This window comes from Megalops cyprinoides, chromosome 2, assembly GCF_013368585.1.
Source record: "Megalops cyprinoides isolate fMegCyp1 chromosome 2, fMegCyp1.pri, whole genome shotgun sequence".
In the NCBI taxonomy this organism is placed as follows: Eukaryota; Metazoa; Chordata; class Actinopteri; order Elopiformes; family Megalopidae; genus Megalops; species Megalops cyprinoides.
In genome coordinates this window covers 39,309,625-39,330,921 of record NC_050584.1, presented here as the reverse complement: position 1 = coordinate 39,330,921, position 21,297 = coordinate 39,309,625, and the positions used below count along the sequence as shown (strand labels likewise).

The 21,297-nt window shown below is 45.0% G+C and overlaps 1 protein-coding gene across 1 annotated transcript in view; it reads right to left on the bottom strand.

Annotated features, from left to right (window-relative positions):
• sema6bb (sema domain, transmembrane domain (TM), and cytoplasmic domain, (semaphorin) 6Bb) overlaps nt 1–21,297 on the bottom strand; it is a 68,404-nt gene that overhangs the window by 22,046 nt on the left and 25,061 nt on the right. Inside the window, exons 2-6 of the mRNA XM_036521497.1 lie at nt 9,219–9,342; nt 8,557–8,671; nt 5,595–5,655; nt 5,420–5,482; nt 1,084–1,182 (exon numbers count right to left, since the gene is read on the bottom strand). Of these exons, the coding sequence (XP_036377390.1) occupies nt 1,084–1,182; nt 5,420–5,482; nt 5,595–5,655; nt 8,557–8,671; nt 9,219–9,324 (444 nt within the window). The 5' untranslated portion in view covers nt 9,325–9,342. The remainder of the gene's footprint in view (nt 1–1,083; nt 1,183–5,419; nt 5,483–5,594; nt 5,656–8,556; nt 8,672–9,218; nt 9,343–21,297) is intronic.

Below are 21,297 nucleotides of genomic sequence, written 5' to 3'. Positions count from 1 at the left end.
CACACACACACACACACACACTCGCACACACGCACATTGCACCTACATACACGCTAATCTGATAAAGAAAAAATCTACCAATTTTATGACCAGAGATTACGTACACATACTGTACAGTCGAATTCAGTAAATCACTCCATTCCTTACACTGTTTACCTTTTTAAGCCTCCTCTGAAATGAAACAGTGAATAGCTGTCATCCCATTAGAAAGAACTATAAATAATTCTACTCTCTGACTTGTCTCTTGAGAATCACAGTGCGTACCAAACCTTTGCAGGTGCTGCATTTCATCAACAGCAAGTGATAATGGGCCAAGTGTACAGATGTGTTCCTGCATGATGTGACAGACTGAACATCTCGCCGATTTCTGAAATATTTAGATTCTGACACTTTGTTCTTTTTAAAAAACAGGAATTCTAATAGAACCATGAGACATTACAGGTTTGGGATTTACATCTGTGCTTTTTTTTATTTTCAGGCATTTTAAACTACTTGTCTAATTCACCTCGACACGGTTCATTTATAATTCAGAATGGGTTTGAGAAAAACCCAGTCAATTCCCTTGGATGTAATGGGAAAGCGGTTCAAGACAAATCAAGGCTGTTCTTGCCGCCGCGACGGCTGTAAATACTTAAGGCCCTTTTAAACAACCTGTTTGTCCTGGAGGTGATAAACTGATGAACCAGACAGATGAAGGAACACTAACTTCATCGCACTGTGACTCATGGCAATGTGGTTGCCTTCTGAGCTACCTTGCTATAACAAGTAGGAGCCTCACATACAGATTTAGACCTGGTGCAACAGGCACAATATAATCAGATGAAAAACAGCACTGTAGGTGAAATGATCCTCATGCTCTTTAGCAAAAGACAAATACACCATATTACAAGGACAATGGTTCTGCATTCTTAGCCCCAGGAGCACTCAATAAATGAAAGATGCTCTAATTGGAAGCTGAGAGGAGAGGAGCTGGAAGGGTAGGTGCTCTGTGTTTTCTGTGATCTCTGAAGTAGCGGTGAGAGGTGATGCACTGTATGCGTGGGTGTGAGTAGGGGGTGGCGGTGGGGGATAACAGTTACTCACGGTGTAGTTGGCACACAAAGGATTGAAGGCGTTTGTTCCGCAGACAAACAGGCCACCTTGTCGGCTCAACAACACCTTCATGAAGTTCCGGCACTCATCCTACAACGACAAGGCAAAGCACCACCTCAAAGTGATGGAAAGGGAGGGGTGAAAATGTGGGAACAGGACACATTTAATCTGCGCCAGAGAGGGACAAACCTTTATTTGTGACTATCTCTGTTCTACTTGTCAACTACCCTAGGTGAGTTTTTTGAACTCAAAAACATCTGAAAGCTCATGCGTTGATGGGCAGCAGTTCCACCAGTCTCCCCTGGTGTGAGTGGCGGCAGGGTGATTTGTTAACACCTCACCCTCTCCCACACAGTGAGCAGGCTCCCTTTCACTGCCCCCAGCCCCGGAGCCTCAGCACTGCTGAGCAGGGGCTGCTGACCCACAGGGCAGGCGTGCACTGATGTCATTGGACAGAGTAGGGGAGCGCGGGGAGAGAGAGTGTTATTCCAGATGCCGCTAGCCCCCCAACCCCCCCCCCCCCCCCCAACTCACTCCCAGGGGGCTCTCATTTTTCTCTGGGTTAGCAGGGGGGGAGTGGCAGTGTGTGGGGAAAGAGACATAGAGAGGCAAGGTGAGAATTCCACACACTGGGAGTAATACACAGAGACAGACAGCACATGCTCCATACTAAAGCATGTGCCCCCATGTGTGTGCACACATATGAATGGGTGTGTCCGTCTGTGTGTGCACACGCATACATATGAGCTTTGTATATGAGCTGCGCATGTCAGCATAATTGAGATGCTTGTTTGGCGTAGGAGTGCTATATGAGCGGACCCCAGTGACAGAGTGCAAGCAGGAATGAAGAATGTATCACTGAATAAAAATCTGTGCGAAGGCTGTAAATACTAATAAGAGCACATAAAGAACAAGGCTCGCATATATTCACATGATTGGAGTCATGGTGAGACCTCTGCCTGATCTCAAATACAGAACACTTGGAGTACAATCAGCTGGGACATCGGTTCACTTACATGCCCTAAATCTCTTTTATCGTCACCGAGTATTGTGCTTGGATTTATGCTTTCATTTCCAACGAACAGCATTATTCTCAATGTCCCCTGCCACTCCCAGAGCTCAACACAGCCTTTTTACTGAAAAACTGTTTCCTGTTGGTTCTCTATTTTATCTGGCCATCTCTCTCCATACGGTATATCCGTCTCAATCATCCTCTCCTGAGTCTCTTTTCTTTGCGTGTCTGGTTTGGAAGCCCCTATTGTAGGTCCCTGTCCATCGTTCTTTTCCCAGCCTCCCTCGCTCTGTCCCCTGCCTCGGTCCCTGGACACTCCCATGACAAAGAGCCACCTGTGCTGACTGCTAGCTCCCTCACAGACCCAGAGGAGCTGCATCACTTCTCACTGTATCTGCTGCTGCACGTTGCTGAATTATTCATCTGAGGAACTCAGATAAACTACAGGGCAAAGCCTATGTAAAGAAAAAACATGTTTGTTTGAGTGAATGACCCAAAGTAACTAGCCTGAGGATAAGGAGGGTGGGGCATTGCTGCACACACACACACACACACACACACACACACACACACACACACACACACAAAGCTGCTCTCTTGCTACCACTCAGCCAGATGTTCCTGTGACTCAGTGGTGGAGCAGATGTTGATTAGAACAAGTGCATTCCTAACCCCCCTTGTTCCTGGCCCCCACCCTGTAACCCAGAACTGTTCCTTGATTCGCCTGAAAGTACCACCCTGCATCAGGTCAAACCTAACTGTGGTTAAACACCAATTTCTCCTCTCTTTTGTCTTGCCCCTCCTCTCTAGCCCTCCTCTCTAGCCATGTCAGGTGAAAAAATGTCAGGAAAGTGAAAGCTTGAACGCACAGATTACATCATGAACATTTTTTTCAGCTGAGGTTTGTAAAAATGATTTCACCATTTTTACAAAACCTTTTGAAGCTCTAACATGAACTTGCCCTAATATAGGTTAGACTGTTTTTTTTCCTACGGGCTTTACTTAAATTATGATCCGCCATCAAATGTCAGACACGTTCCCCAATCATAGGATAAAATTAGGCGAACATCTGAACGGAACCTTTCGGTGTGAGCCTGGCTGGGTTCGTCACTGGGGCTGTGAAGATCACAGCCGCACGTGTGCCAAGAGGACAGAGGTTGCCAAAAGTCTTCCCACACTCTGACGCACTCCTACACTTCATTCCTCCTTGAATAATCTGTCTTTGATTCCGGTAAACCAGTGTTCTTTTTTCAAGCCTGATTTTTGCTTTTTATTCAGGACGCTGACACTGGATAGAACTGAGACCTGGAGTTTAAGAATGTGCAGAAATAGACTCAATCGCACTGAAATTGGGCATCACTGATGCTGCAGATCACTGAGACTTAGCATGGAGATATAGCATGGACAATGGAGATCGATGAGACTGTGGACCACTGAAACCAGGGGCACAAATAACCTGAACTAAATTAGTAACAGTGTTTAAGTAACAGAGCAGACAGCCTTTTCCTATGCACCTCTCTGTCATCTAGCAAATTAAAACAACTTCAGGTGCTTCCTCACATTTTCATCTCTCTTTGAGAAACACCATGATGATAATCTTCAAGCAATATCCCCTATCTTGAGGACAGAATTATGATTAAAGAAGCACAACACACGGTAAACATTTTCAGTGGCTAATCATTTCCTCCCTGGATAATACAACTACTATCAAATAACCTGATAATAAATAATTATTAGATTAACAATTACATTACACCAAAAAGCTATTAAATGATTTATCCCCTCCCCACTCCATCTCAAAGCCTCAATGTTTAAATATAAATCCTTTTCATTTCACCACGGTATCCTCCAGACTGAGTCTCCATAGCTACAGTATGATGCCTCTAAGTACAAGCAAATCTAATTCCTTGGACATCTTTGGACTTAATTTCAAATTCCGAAGAGCTCATCTCATCATGTTCCAACATGTCCTCGCTCACCTTATAAATGTTTGGATCAAGTAGACTGTCTTCCCCAACAGTATAAGACATGTGCAGTCACCTCTTTCTTCAAATCTGGTCACCACTTATATCCAAACAATTATAGACCCATAGCATTCTATCCAAATCTCTGGAAGAAAATATTCAGTAAACTTATAACCGAATGCCTACATACATGCAACCTGTCAAAATCAATTAGGCTTAAGTACATAAATAAACATATGGATTTTCTCTTGTTTGTGTACTTTGCGTGTTCTTTTGTCTGATGTGACAGAGTTAGAGTGAAGGCTGATCAGAGAGTCTGATCTGAATAAAGCAGATACTCCAGGGTCAGGGAACAGGCATGTTTTCATTTAACTGAACAACCAAATGACACTTTTAGGGTCTGAGATAAAGTTGGAGGGCGGGACGAGAATTATTATATTGAATTTTCTCATTCCAATTATGAGAATACGTCCATTATGATCAACCAACCAGAAACACTTAATTACAAAATCAATTACCCTGGAGGCTAATAAATCACACGTGACAAAATCACTCCAGGGGCAGAAACGGACTGCAGAAACGGGAGGAAGGAAGGGGGGGGGTGGATTGTAGGTGACTGCTGACCTAAAAAGGGAAGAGGCAGCAGGTAACCACACACCAAAAGCCCATAGGCCCTGTTTGAGAGCCATCCCTCCTATCTCTTCCTCTCTCCTCTGCAGCTCCGTACATTAACGGAGTCATTAGGACACAGCAGCGCATCTTTTCTCATTCAGATTGATGCGGGTTCCCAGGGGATGGCCAGTGGGACTGAAACTCCACATCTCCCTTTCACTCCCCTCTCCACTGCCTTTGTCTCTTTCTCCCCCTTTGTGCCTTTGTCTCTCACTGTCTCACACAGATTTGGTGTCAGGTGTTATTTTTCGGTGCTAAATAAGTCATTTTTGCCCGGAGGGGATTAACTGGGCCTTCCTCACTCTCCCACATAGACACCTTTCAATAACGTGTTCTTTCTGAGAGCTGAGAGAATGTGTTTGAAGTCAAACAAGAGGGGCAGACTGGGTGTGTGTCAGATAGCAGATGTATTGTCTGCATATGTTTTTTTTTTTTTTGGGGGGGGGGGGGGGGGGGGGGGTTGAAGGCGAAGGGGCTAACTGCCTCTGCCTGGTTTTGCCACTACTTTGTGACACAGTCCACCACCTGTATGAAGCTCAGAAGTTTGTCTGTTTGACTGCATTATAGTAGGAGCGCTCCCACTAAAAACAGGCCAGTCAAAGTCTGTAAGTTCTTGTTAAACAAAAGGTGTGCCAAACCGTCAGATTGACTGTTGATAGTTAAGAGGCTCAGTGCTCACCTCATGTTTGCCCTTCATCCTGCAGATCCTGATGTCATTCTTATTGGATTCCCAAGTTCGTTTCTGCAGAAGGCACAGCACAGTGAGGCGAGACACTCATTGGAAGTTTGGAACTGTGCCATTTGTTACAAAAAAACCATGCCAGTTTGTAATGTGTAAGACAGGCAGAACTAACCTTACTGTAGAACATCTCGTCCCCCACCACATTGTCCAGCTCCACTCGGAAAAGCTCATCTCTGAAAATAGAGCAGGAGAACAAGTTTAAAAAATGACCAGACACCAGGGTCCTGAGCACTGAGCACCTGCAAAACCAGGCATGCAATAACTCCTAATCAAAGCTCAATAAATGCAGAAGACACAAATTAAAGCACACGTTTCAACAGAAGAAATATCAGTGTACCATTAGAACATGACTCTGCATTTTTCTCACATTGTTTTCCATTTTACTAAATGAGCTGACTTGCAAGATTTTGTTTGGAGAGGAGGCTCCCTTCCATATGTTTGTCTGACTCAGGCTGCCAGCTAATAAATTGCCTGACTTTATGGTGAAGTGCACCTACATTCATAACCCGCACTGCAGAGAAAACCTTGATGAATTGTGGCCCATGATGTATTGTGTATTCACACTGCTCAATGCATTGCTCATCGCTTCTTGTCTTAGTAATTCTTGCACAATCTTGTCACGCCTATAAAAGCCCCTTTGAGTTAAGAGTCAGAGTCTGAAGGAATACTGTAGTAGGCCAGGCTCATGTATTGATTAGGTGCTGGAGCTCCGTCCACAAGCGGAGCTGGCTCTAGCAGCGAGGTGAGCTTCTCAAACGCAGAGCTTCAAAAGTTCTAATCTGCAAATCTGCCGTGGCTGTGTTATTGCAACGCTATCGATCTTATCTCGGAGATCCAGCTCCAGTCCCCATCTGTGCTGCTTTTCTGGGGGCCCTGGGCTCATCAACAGAAGGGAGGCAGAGTCTCACACAAGTGAGCGTCTAACCGGTGCTCCAATAAATTATTCACTCCATGCTGGTTTGTTAAGAGAATCCCCCCTAGGTTACTACTTTACGAAACAGGACAGTGCTTAAGTGGTCTGGATTACATTACTGGGTACTGCTCTGCGTTTGATGAGTTTTCTCTACTTTAGTGGGGGGGGGGGGGGGGGTGAAGTTTAAGTAAGAAACTGTCAACTTCTGAGTGAATGCTGACTGTTATTCATGCCATTTGGATCAACACTGTACCATACTAGCAGCAGAAATTGCAAACGGGCCTCCGAGTCAACATGGCTGACAGCCAACGCTGTTGAATTTTCCAGGGACTGTGTAATAGTAAGGCTCCGTTCGTTGTTCCCATAATGAGATTTCCTAAGGCCTGCTTGGCCATCTTGTTTATGTTGTTGCATTTTACCTTGTTTACGGTGTTGTAATTTTAGGGGGCAGACTGAGGAGGACATTTTCTAGGCGACCACTCTACTAATTGTTTATGTAACCAGTATGTGAAGAGCAAGTAATGAAGTTACAGAGCCACAGCGCCTGCGGGAGATTTACAGTTAACACTTAAGTACACACTTAAAGCTCCCCGCTGCTGAGATCTGTGTCCCAGCCATGCTATTGGCAAGCGGAATTATTGACCTGGCGGATCTAAAGACCTAATTGTTCCTGCCGTGACCAAAGCTCCGCCCTGCCTCTCATGCCTTCCTCCCACAGAGAGCAGCTTCCTGCCTGCTCTTACTCCCAAGCAGCAATGGCTGCAGCTGAACCTACTCCTCCATCAAACCCACATCCACCTACAGCGCCTGTGTGGCACAGAATGCTCTGCCGTTATCCGTGTCAGCTGAGGGCTGGCCCTGCTTCTCTTCATCTGCTGTGGGATAGCAATGGTAATGGGGCTGAATAAGAAGAGTCTCACGCCACTGTGTCTGAGACATATGTGGGCTCAGGACTCTGATCCTGTCCTCTCTGGTACGCTACCATCAGAACTGAGTACAACAAAAACTCACAACCCCCCTTCACCTACACTTGCAGTGAACGTTTCTTGAAGTGTGCTTTCGTCAGGGTTATTCCAATGTTACAATGACCTATGGTGACTATGCAGATACATTACACCATCCATACTTCTTTCAACACGTGATCCAAAAAGGCTTTGGAGGTGGTTTAATATTGCAGGATGTGCTCTTGATAATCGTCATGAGCCAAATACTTTGAAGAGAGCGATACACCTACACAGGTGCTTAGAGGATGGCTTTAATAGTTCTTGTCCATGAACACATATGCTAATACTAACCGAATTTCAACTTCGACGCGTTCTTATCAGCCAGAGCACTCGGCTGCTGCTTTTAGCAATCAGCTCTGTTACCCCACAGGCGCTTGGCAGCAGTCACATTTAAGTTTCCACGACTGCTCAACACTCCTCTCCAGCAAATAAATCCCTGCCTCAGAGTGAGTTCATTTGCTGTCAGGAGAGGGAGCAAACACTAATTTACATGATTTTTTATTACCAGGCCTGGTTATGATGTATTGTGATGTATTATCCACTGATCCAGTATTATCCATAGTGACTCCGTTGCTTTGTGACGATATTTAATAACATTAGTACTAAGTTGAACAGCATCTGTAGGACTGTGTCATGTTCTTCCCATTTATTATTATTGACCTGCCAGCCACAATGTCTGATGGCCTGCCGCTTTAGGCATTTTATTATTAGCCTATGCAGACAGTGTGTCTGGAACCCTATTGCTGTTTTTGAGATATTTATTATTAGGCTTCTGCATTTGCCGTTGCAGACACACCAAAGGCCACGGACCAGGTCATTTCCTTACGCAGAGTATGTGATTCCTTTTTGAGATCTCTATTGACTACAGCTTCTTTGAATAACTATGACCACATGTTTAGCCTCTAAGGAGTTATAAGTCTAGTGAACCCTTTCACCCTAAGAAGAAGTCAAAAGTAAAATAACATTGACTCTGTTTCAGTGTTTTTGGAACTGCATTTTCTATTTGATGTCAGCTTGAATGAAGCAATCGTTCATTCCAACAGATTCAAAGTAATTTGATCACCATTTGGTCAATAGTGCAGTGATTCTTTTGGCCTGGGTAACACCAGAAAACACATCCTGCAGCATATGCAAAGACGATTGCGGAAGGGCGGTACCTGGCTCCAATGTACAGGGTGCGGTTGACCTTGAGAATTCTCTGAATATGCAGGGGTTCCTGTCTCATTGATGAATGATGGGCCCGACCCAGAAACACGGGGTACCGTCGGACCACTGTGAGAGGGCGAGAGAGAGAGAGAGAGTTTCATCACCTTCTTATTACTCTCCAGGGAGCCAAGAGATGAGGCCAGACAGCGGGGGAAGGTGGACACAGGGGAGAACGATACATCAGTGGGATTGGAAAGCTAGATGGAATGGGATTCTGTCTCCCATTGGCCTTGACTGTAGTGAGTGATAGAACATCCCCCTCTCTGTATGTCCTCCTCCCACTCTGTCTCTCATTGTTTCTCTATCTCTTTCTCTCAGACAGGGTGCCCAACCTTTCTCACTCCCTGCCTGAATATATTTCTCTGCTAATCTACAATCCCACAGAGTTTACAGACCCTTCTGTTTACATCCTGGAGTCCTGAGACTCCAGTAAAGGACCAGCATCCTTCTGGGAGACATTTATTGATACAACTGACTCCTGTGACCTATCAGTCTCTGTCAGCTCTCCACTGTTGGCTGCCCTCATATGGACATTAAGCTTAGTCAACTGCTGACGGTTCCTGGCCCCAGCCCTGACTCTGACCCTCAGCCCCTGCATGTAAATGAGACTCACCCTCTGTGGGGGTTGAGCTTAATGGTCCTGGTTCCTCAGGGAAGGCGGTGTCAGCCAATCGGAGCATCAGAGATAGCAATATTAAGGGAGTGGCCACGGTCGTCATGGCAGCAGGACTCTAGAACTGTAGAGACGTGTGGAGAAGAGAGGTCAGATTAAGCAGCCACATAAACACATTTTACAGTGATTAACCAAACTGCACAGTGACACACAGAGCACATTCCATTCAGTACCGCATTGTCCAAAGGAAAATCTTTATATTGCAAAGTTCACCTTTTTCTTCAGGCAGAGAAATCAAGGCCAAATGGCCAGGAACAGCCACTTCACCAACAGAATATTACACAATCGGTTACTATCTGATGTGATACCTGGGCTCAGGAAATCAGCAGACCAATGGCATATGAGACATGTGAGTGAGATTGAGTGAGAGAGAGAGAGAGAGAGAGAGAGAGAGAGAGAGAGAGACAGAGACAGAGACAGAGACAGAGAGAGAGACAGAGGGTGAGATCTGACTCTGATGGCTGTGACTCAAATTGAATCCCTACAATCTAAGGAAATCAAGTCTATGGAAGGTCAATAAACAGCAGGTAATTTTTTATGAGGCAGCAACACAGCTGCACCAAAGGCAAAGGAAGGCACTAGGAATGTAATGAAGATGGAAGCACAAATGACACCCAAATTAAGTTAGCACCTTTCAGTCCATCTCCAGTCCCCCACACTTTTGAGAATGGGGGCCTTGGGAGTCACTACGAACCATTATCATAAACCTCAAGCCATCATAGTACAGCTTTGAGACTGCCTGTTATTTTCAACAGTTTTAAACTGCATGGTAGCTTTCTGTGTATTTTAACAACTGTGTTATTGTGCATTTCTGTGTTTTTTGCAAGCATTTGCATGTTTGCACACGTAATTGCATTTGAGAGTGTGTGTCTACATGTGTGCACGTGTGCTTCATGTTTCTGCTTAAAAATGTAGCCACACATAATGTAAATGTAATGTAAAAGTAAAACTGCACTTTATCACTGAATATATTATATGTTGAGTAGCATGTATGAATCATTTAAGACGTCATTAACTCTGACTTTTTGTCACATATGGATGTTCCTTTACAATTTGACTATTAGTATACTTGAGCTATTTGCTTTGAAAATCATTTTGTAATCACAGTTCAGTTGTAATCAGAAAACACACCAATGTTTTGGTAAAACTAACACTTAGCACAGTCTTATTTGAATGTCTCAATTGTGCATACTGTATGCAAATTGTTACTGAGTCCACTCCTGTTTGTATTTTTTATGTAAATGTGACCGAGCATTTCAAATTTCACTGTGGTTACAATCCTGTCAAGTGACACTATGCAAATAATGACACTTTCTGTGCACACTCACTCTTTCTCTTGCCCGATCTCTCTTGTCTCCCTCATGCTTTCATTCTCTCTCATACACACACAGACAAACTATTTATCAGGAGCTAAAATCTTTCTGTGGGCATTTTTCAAATTCCACATACTGATGTCAGAACAAGGAAGCCACACACACCAGCTACTCACCACCCACATCACAAAATGAGTGTAAGACATGGGAGGGCAGAAATGTTGACAGGAATACAGGTCAAAGATGCAGAGAGAGAGAGAGAGAGAGAGAGAGAGAGAGCGAGAAGAGAATGGGAAATGGAGGGGAGAAAACAAAAGGTTGCCACAAGTCTGTATTACCAGGGTTTCCATTGTGTCTGTTATTAATAATTTATGACTGAATGTCAGGCTTCACGCATTAGATTAGCATAATAAGAAACTGTAGGGTATAGGATTTCAAAGGACAAGTAGCTAAATAGATACAGAAACCAAGTGATAGGCATGGCTGAGACAGCTACCGACATTACCGTAATCATATAATCAACAACTTCCCAATAGGGTCACTGAAATCAATCAATAGGATCTGCTGTCTAATAAGCGCAAAGACCCTAACCCATTAAACCGGAGCCTTAGAAATCTTCACCTCTCATTACCACCACACATAAATCACACTCTTTACTCTTACAATTTACAGTCCACTCCAGCGGGATTTATACACCTCCATTAATACGTCCATTTCTATAGACCTGGATCAATGTAATTACAGAGAGTTAAGCAGGTAATTTGCTAAATAAAGTAATTAAGAGCTCATTTGGGGGGGGGGGAGAGAGAAAAGGAGAATCCACTGCTCTAAATGACCGGAGAGGCCCTTTCTGATGACTTGAATAACAAATCACTAGATGAATCAATGGTGCCTCTCCAGTCTACGGAGGTTTGTAATTAAGAATGATACCAAAGCCAGTCTACCGAACAGCCCCCCACAGAGCACACATGAGTGGGCATTGCAGGCAAGCAATGTACTTTTGCAAACTGCATTAATAAATGAGATGACCCACAATGTGGAAGAAATTCAGAGAGCTAACTGTCATGTCCCATGCTGTTTGTTTCTCAGATGCTGGGCAGTTCTGATGTTTTGTTCTTTAATATGGCAGCAAGGGACTTTCATAGCCTTCAGAAAGAAATATGTTGATAGGGACTTGAAGGAAAGTGGTTTCATTACATAGCCGTGAGACACTTGTACTGTAAATCGAGCTAGTATTTCAAAGCAAACTCAACTTATGCATGTCCTAGATAAAGGAATGGTAATGAAACTGGAATATGTTAATAGCGACTCTGTAATACCTTATTTAGCTGTAAGGATTTCTACATTTTTATGGAGAAATATGCCAACAAACAGTAGAACCATTACCTCTGCTCTATCCACAAAATGTCTGTGGCCCCACAGTAGGGCTGGAGGGTGCAATCTGAGAGCACTGCAAAATAACACCTTTTCTTCAGAGTCATTTTCTCATTACAAGATCATTCATCTTAAAATAATAATGTATTAGGTTATGTTTCTTTAGTGGTTTCTTATCGTGCATTTTTTTTCCTTTTGCAGCTTCAATTTCTCTTTAATGAAGGCAAGTCTTTGAGACTTTCTCAAATGACATAATAGGAAATGAGAATATACTTGTAATAAGAAAAACATATTCTGTTTCAGACATGTTGGAGTGGCCTAGGAAGGTCACCATTAAAAGAAAACATTTAAATTGACGCAGCTTTTAAGGTGAAAACATTAAAATGAAAAAAAAAAAATAAAATGTTGGATCAGCACATGCATCTTACCCTCCCTAATGTCACACAGTGGTAGCTGAAGAGTTGAATGCACTGACATCAAGTATAAATATCTAGGCAGAAATCTGACAGCAGTAATAGATACAATGGAAGAGGTAATACTGAGGCTTATAAAGGGTGAGGCTGGGGGGAGAGAGAGAGGGATGGGAAGAAGGAATGTTTTGGACAGAGTACCGGAAGACACGCACTAAATATGTGAAAAGTGAAGCCAAAGTATGTGTGGAATGCTTTCACGGGCCTTGACTGGGAACGGCACTGAAACCGGAAGGAAACGGAGCCAAAAGCACACTGCTTCTTTTCAGAGCACACCCTAAATCTGTTCCAGTGACCCAAGACTGTTAGCCCTTTTTGTATCCTGCGGATTGGCATCCTCACCACAATCACCCCAGAATACAGAATGGATTCCATGTAAAAGTTTCACCAATGCTGTTTGCCTGGCAAAATCTCTCCTCCCTTTGGAACTTTCCATTCAAGAATTGCTTTCCGTCTGATTTATTGTGCAAATTAGCAGTTCACATGCAAAAGGGGTGTGGTTTATCATGCATCCTATTAGAAACATCTGAATTCCATTACAAACATCTGAATACTACAGAGACAACCTTCATCAGTCCAAATTAATGAACCCAGCCTCATCATTTCATACAGGCCTAAAGTTTTGTACCACACCCTCCTCTGGCACCAAATAAAATAAACCATATTAATATTTACCATCATGTAAAACATGTACTGTCTTCGGCTTGAGCCAAAAATGGACCGTGGAATGCCGAGTTTACGTGTTGTGAGAGAGTGACGGGAAAGCTGATGAAGGATAAAGGCCTCTGATTGATCCCCCTTCCATCAACAGCAGATCCAGAACAACCACAACAGCACCAGGTGCTGGACCGCTGTAGCCTGTGGGTGACGAGCCCTGGCATGCGTAAGACCTGCCCTCGGTGCCGAAGAACAACCCCAGCTGGCTTAACTCATCACCAGCTCCAGCGTGATTCATTTTACCTCTCACCAGCTAACACGGTAGCTGACCTGTGGAGCCCTGATGCAGTCCCCTCTACTGTCTCTCCAGAATCAATACCGAAGTCCTAAAAACAGACCAGTAGCCGTGCATCTGAACACACCACTGAATGATAAAATTGTATTTGGATTAGACCTGAAGGGAATAATGGAATTGGCATTTCTGATTACACGATGTGGGGAGATTCTCACAAAGCATTTCTAAGGCCCCTCTAGCATGGCATGAGAGAGTAACACTGCAACAGAGCCTGCAGGACAGGCTGGTTTGTTGTTCCCCACTATTCCCAGTTTATTACCGCTTATTACTGCTGTCATTATCAACCCAGGGCTCAGGTAAATACACTAAATGACCTATAAATCAGCGGGAGGAAACAGATTTACGTCAGAGAGGTAAACAAAAGACAGGCATGAGAGTTGCGCGATAACATTCATCACTTACAATTCTAAAACAACCTGGGGAAAATAGATGCTCGTAATCCCCAGTGAGTTATAAATAATAGAAGACCCACCTAATGGTCCTGAGGTTTACAACATCACAGAGCCCCTTGATGTAATTATTTTCCTAAAATTCCCCCACGGCCGTGTATTATCCTTCCTAAATACACATGGAAACTTAATACCTAAACTCCTTCTCATCCTGCAACCCCTTGCCCTTTCGCCATGAATCGCAGGGGGAGATGGATTTATTGCAATGGAAACAGCGGCCTGTGTATGCGCCTCTCCCTGTGTGCAGAGCAAGGGAGCTGAGGGGGGGGGAGGGGGCCCTTCAGGCTGTCAAGGTAAGCAATTCTTCTGTGCTTCAGCAGAAGTAAAGGCGGAGGGGAGAGGGGTGAGATACCGGAGAGAAGAGGGGAGAAACAAAGGAGAGGGAGAAGGGGGGGATGTGTGTACGTATCGGGAAAACTGTGAGGACATTTTCCTAGACTCATTGTGCTCCACCAATCACATCTGACCATCTCAGTCTCCCCTCCCCCATTCCCTCTCCTCCCTCTCTCCCTCCAGCCTGAATTTTGCTGATTGAAGTATGGCCTTCTCTGCTAAATTTACATCAGGAGATCAATCCTCGCAATTGAAAGCTCACATAAGGCAAAAAATATGTAGTACAAATGCAAGCAGGGTTTATTCACGGTATCACATTTACAGCCCCTGTTCTCTGTTGTTTTCATTTCAATTAAGAATAGGTCCATGACTAGAGCACGAGTTGAGGCATATGCAACTAGAATATTCTATTTTCAGGTTCTGTATAGCAGGTACACAAGGTCAATCTATTACAAACAATATATGACAAAACTGTTAAATAAGCAGCATCTCCCTTATTCTGACATTAAGAAATTAAAACAACACCGTCCTTTTTCCCTGTTAGAGATTACTAATACCCCTACCCTCCACTTCCTTCCTGTATAACACACCCACCCCACTACCACCTCCCAGATCAGCAGTATGGTATATCTCTGTAGGTCTCCCTCCCTCCACATCACACAGAACAGGTTCTGCTGCAGGCAGACTGAGCAGACAGTGTCCTGGAGACACATATTTATTCAGTAGATCATTTGTCCATCTGCTCTCCCCCCCTTTGCCCGCACTCTGTGGGACAGACAGTTTGTTGATGTGAAAGTCTGAAATCAGCCACCTGCTCATCCAGTTTAGGGAGTTCAATTTCCCAGGATTTATTTCTATAAAGGTGTGTGCGCACCTCTCTCTCTGTCTCTCCCTCTCTGCAGCCCTCTCTTGCTTGCTCTCGGTTTAAGAAAACGCCGTTTTTCAATTGGTGCACATGCACAGATCCACTCAATTGCACGATATTACACACAAATGCAGGCACACGCATACCATGTAAAAATAAACAAGCAAACATACTTAAAAACTGGCATGCATGTTTATAAATGCAAACAGAGAAAACAGGCGTAATGAACAACGGAACAAATAGGGCGACACAAACTCACACACACACGTATACACACTCGCCTGCATACATCCGCAAGTTGCAGGCATAACTCCCAGCTCTGGCTGTGCGGCTGGTTTGATTCCCTGCACCAGCACTGAGAGGCATGTTAATCAGGATGGAGAGGCTGCCAGCTCGGTCAGACAGATCTCTCTCTCCCTTGCTGTTCCTCCCTCTCTCTCTCTCCCTCCCTCCCTCTCTCTCTCTCTCTCTCTCGCTCTCTGTCACTGTTCCTCTATCTGTCCATGCCTCCCTATTCCTTTCTCTCCCCCCTTCCCTCCCTCCTTCTCACATAGCTCTCTGTGCAGGGTGGTGAAATTTGGGATGTGAGGGGGGCACTCTATGCAGTTTATCTTGCAGGACTTCAGTAGGTTCCACATTTCTCTCTCTTTCCCTGACAGGTTTATTGGTCTCTCCTGCTCCTCTCCTCACGTTTTCTGATCAAAGCCCAAACAGCCCCACTGTGGTGTTTACACCAGTGTTAATAGATATTGTGTTACCTCAAGCAAATCTGTACAGGGTGGTACTGGCTTGCTGTAGTGATACTGACAAGAAGGGAAAGGGTTTACATATTGAGCTGTGTCACTTTTGTGTCAGTCTTTTGTGTGTGTGTGTGTGTGTGTGTGTGTGTGTGTGTGCGTGTGCGCATACATGTGTGTGTGTGTGTGTGTGTGTGTGTGTGTGTGTGCGTGCATGTGAGGGGAGATAGTTATGTGTGTGAAACACAGAAAAGATGGTTGGAATCATCAGGTTTGGTGTTTACTGAGCTGGTTGCTAAGGAGATGAGAACCCAGGGACAGATTTAGTCATAACAGAGGCAAGGACTGATAAAGCATGAGCCATTCAAACAGAGTAATAATCAGGTACATGTTCAGACAGACAGAGAGGGGGCAGGGAGAGACAGACACAGAATGAGAGTGTGAACAAGAGAGGGAGAGGGAGGAAATGGGGGAAGGAGAGAGGGAGGGAGAAAGAGAAATAAGAAGGAGAGAGCATAAGACCGAGCGACAGAGAGTGATAGGCACATGAGAGGAAGGGAAACAGAGAGAGGGAGGTGAAGGAATGGGAAGACATGGAGAGATGAACTAAGAGAAGGTGACTGTGTAAGACAAAGGAGTAAGCACACGGATGCAGCCAAATACAGAGAGAGCTGATGAACACACACAGCACATGTAGATTAGATTAGATTAAACTTTACTGTCATTTGCTTACTTTATGTAAGCAAGCCCAAAAAGAACCAGCTACATTCATCTGAACAAAAATGTAGATGGAGTGATTGAGAGCACTGTAATTTAGCTGGGTGTTAGAGGTACGTACACTTCATAGGCAGACATATTGCATTGTGTCAGTTACTGTGCGCAGTCAGAAGGAATGCAGGCTCATTTGTGTCATAACTCCGACAGTCCTACACAGTTGCATTGATCATTTCTTTGCCAGGTGATGAAAGCCTTCTCATTACACATAAATGTATTGTATTCATTCAAGTCCTGTGAATTTGAGTGTATAAAACCGTATTGTTCTTCAAATTACAGAGTAAGTGACATACAATTGATTAGCGTTCCCCTGGTCTTTTGAGCCCATGGGGCATTGTAGAACTATTACAGAGAACAGAACTTAACAGACTAGAGTTCCGTTGCCTCTACTTTGTTGAAGGACGCACTCTTGCATTTACATTGAAGCTGGGATCACAATAAGAAAATACATGTGCGCTCACCTTACAAGACTCTTGCCTCCTTCCATTCCATCACCTCCTCTCACTTCAGTTTAACGTTTGCCTAGCGGCGCTAAAAGTTCCCAGTCGGTGAGTCTTGCTCTTTTCAATCAAGAGAGTTCGCTAGCACGACACCTCTTGTCCTCAAATTAAAAAAAAAAAAAACTCGCCGGTAACACAGCTGGCGCACAAACAGGAGCTAAAAATGCACTCAGTCCGTACATCAATTAAAAGTGAGGCTTTGCACAGGCTCTAGTAAATATAATTGATTAAACATCCCCGGCAGGCTGTTTATTGACTCCTCTCTGAGGATCAGCCTCAGCTGCATGGCTGGGGTACAGCAACGCAGGCAGATTCCGCCATGTTCCGCACCCGCACGGGAGGGCGGCCTTCAGAGTGAAACTCTGGGCGATGTTTCACTTCATTTCCGTCTGTCTACCATTCCTGATTCACCTGCATCAGTCACCGCCAAAACCAACGTCTCGCTTGCCGGGAGAGACGGGAGAAACAAAGGGAAGAGGGTACGGGTTTGTGGAGAATTCACTCCTGAATAGCTTCACTCAACACGCTCCTTCTGTGCTTTGGCCCATTATGTGAATTTAGCCTTAATAAATGTCCCCTGTTATGCCAATACAGTCCTATTTGAACTGGAGGGAAACATACCATTCACACACAGAGGGAGGGGGAGAGACAGCAGAAATAAAATTTTCGAGGCAGAAGAAGATTGACAGAGAAAGATAAAAACAAAAATAGAGAGGAGAATGGAAGCAGGGGGAGACAAATGGAAAGATAGGAGATGGCAACCTACTCAGTGGTTCGGCAGCACTGGACTCACTGGATATTCTCTGTACAAGATCAAATCAGAGCAGCCATTATGACCTTTGTTTTTGTTTTTTTCTTTTTTTTACTCATCCTAACAGGTGAGCAGCAATCAACGTTAAAAAAAAAAAAAACCTCTGTGTCTCTAAATTACATATATCTGGGATTCTTTCATTCTTTTAGAATGAGAGGACAGAGGAACTCATTAAGAGCATCTCTTGGATTAAATGAAATTTAATGAGCTTTTCTGTAGAGCTGATACAGAACATCAGTTTACAAGACAGTGTTTTAAAGGGAGTTTGCGAGGGCCCAGGGCCTTAATGATACGGGTTAGCTCTTGCCGTGCGAACAGCCCCAGCAGAGATGAGAGATGAGAGCCCTGCAATGTATGGGATATGAGCTTTGAAATGGCTGCCTACAGAGTCCGAGCAGACATGATCAGAATAATTTTGCGCTCAGAGAGATTTGTGGTAACAAGTGAGGAGCCGTGGAAAGGGGACAGCATGCCTGTCTGCTCCACTGTTTAATGGCAACAATTTACAAATGAAACACAGAGCCATGGCGCAGGGAAAGATCCAGAGTGCAAGCCTCTCTCTCTTTCTCTCATTCAGCCAGGCTCCCGGCGTCCACATAGCCTTTGGGCGCTATGGCAACAAGAGATCCCCGCTGTACGCGTCTTGGCATACATGAGTTGGTGTGCCAGGGCATGCTTGCATGTACGTGTGCATGCGTGCGCGCGCGTGTGTGTGTGTGTGTGTGTGTGTGTATGTGTGTGTGTTTGTCTGTTTGTTGTTGTCTAGACAGATAATAATGACAAATTACCAGAAATAATGGCTGTTACCATGCAGAATTTGCATATAATTCCTGGTAAACAGCACGTATTAGTTTACCCATTGGGGACACTGATTTTCAAAGAAGGCATGTCAGCAATGATAAGCATATCAAGCTGATAGAGGCAAACTTTTCTATCAAGGCTACACAGCATCTAGAGGGGGAGCCGAGGCTGGCTGCACAGGACGTGCTCCCATTCCAAGCTACTGCATGGGAAATTCCTCAGCTTGGGAGGGGAGCTGTCTTGGGCCCTGAGAGAAAGGCACTGAGGCTGATCTGACTGGAATGAACTCATCATAATGAGGCCACTGCAATGGAACTTGGCAGAATTGTGAGCTGAGATCCAGAGGACTCAAACAGGAAAACGCTCAAGCTGCAGTACAAAAAGCCAGCTTTGGATCAAAACCATGCAGTTTATGCAGAACTAGGAATTTAGATCAAATCCTCAGGCGTCCTGCTTAAAATGGGGACCAGGAGCCTGTTGTGACAGGACACTTACCCAGGTGTGAGTCGGCACATAATCTGTAAGCCCCTTTACGTTGGGTCACTGTACATAGACTACGTGAGCAGGTGGGCTGAGCTGCAATGAGTGGTAGGAACCTCAATTGCAGCACTTCTCATAGCTCAGTGCAGTGTGACTGAGGCTGGCACACACACATACACATACACACACGCACACACACACACACACACACACACACACATGCGCGCACACACGCACAAGGCTTGGAAGCTCTGCTACGCTGTACCATAACATCAATCAGGAGAACACAGGGGAGCTCTCTGCCCTCCTCCCCCCTTTCCTACCCTCCCCCCCATATTAGCTACTTCAAGGTGTGCATGCACACAGACACACACACACACACACACACACACACACACACACACACACACATACACACAATACACACACACATACACATACACACACATACACATGCGCTGTACACGTGCTATGGCATACGTGTGCATGCTGAAAAATCTAAATTGCCATTTAATATATGGAAATAGCACTCATCAAACATGGTGCAATGAAGGCACTGGGGGGCATGTACTCAGTGCTTCTGCAAATGAATGGGAGATCTGCTGCTCAACATGAAATCCAGATGACAGCTCCCACCCACACCCTGCCATACGTCAGGACCACAATGCACTGCAGAGCTACGTTTCAGCAATGTGGAGAATTCATCACATGAATTATTGGTGCCAATTGATGTTTTATATATTGGGCATATGGCATGGGACCACTGCCTTTTCAGAGGATTGAGTATGAGAGATTTCCGTGCATTGGCCTGAGCGCTGAGAGGGAAATCCCTCAAACGATTTTCTGTCCCATGAACTCGGAGGGACGGAGTTCACCGGGGACATTCCCCTGATCACAGATCACCGGTGCATGGTGAGACTGTTACACTGACATGTGCCATTACACTGACCCCGCTGTGAGAAAGACTGATTAAAAGGCGAGCACTCAGGGACCCCTGGAATGGAGGGAGAGTCTCTCTGACACGTGGCAGATGCTCTTCACGGCCTTGGCCGGCGGACTGAATTCAAGGTCTGACCACAGCAGACTCCTCTGAGCCAAACTGCAGCCCTCTTGCTGTGGAGGGAATAGCTTGCAGTTTGAATGCACAGGCCACATGCCTCACAAACATGCAGCAATAACGCTGTCTGCTCTTATTTTAGTGGATCTCTATTGATCATCCCATTTCCTCTTTATCTTTAATCAAAAGCTCCAGAAACTCTGATGTTTAATTAATGAGACACTCTGAGAAGCCCACTCACTGGCTCTGAGACGCGTCTTTAATTCATTATTAATGAAGGGCTGCTAATTATCCGAGTGCCGCGCTGTACAGAAGGAGTGAGAGAGAGGAAGAGCGGGCAAGCCCTGTCACCTGTCCCCTTCCTCTACAGCTGATCTATCCGCTGCTCCTCCAGGGAGGGAGCTGCGCACAACCGCGCAGTTACAGAGCTATCTTCAGCTCGCATTCTCCCCTCTACAAACACGCCGACTTCTATGGGTTTAGGGAAACGGAAAGTGGAAAAGAAAGGGAGACGGTGTTAGAAATAAAACCGCTCTCCACACCGAGGAGCGCATACGTGTGAACGCCTGTCTGGCTCGCCAATCGCAGAGAAGTTCTTCTGAGATGAACTCGATATCCCCGAATTCAATAAGAACAGCGGTCCCATCTGTACGTACAGTGACCGGCTTGCCTCAGCCTAATGCCTATTGATTAATGCGTACTGTGTACCGAGGGGCTGCAGGGAAACTAGGCCACTGCTTCAGCACCTGACAGACTATTAGCCAGTGCTGAGGCAATCTCTATAACAAGGTGTGCAGTGTCTGCAGAGCCGAGTGCGCCCGACAGCCTCAGCTACACGCGTTCACACCTGCACAGACACAGGGAGCCACAGATGAAATCCCATTAAAGGAAATCCTCACGAAACGTAAACACGCCTCAGCATGTCTCGAGGAATATACGGCCTTCTTCAAATGGACCATTGCATGTTTCATCAGGTTTGTTCCTGACAAATTTCAAGTTCGATAAGTGTTCTGCAGTTTCACCATAAATTCTCTGCGCATAAC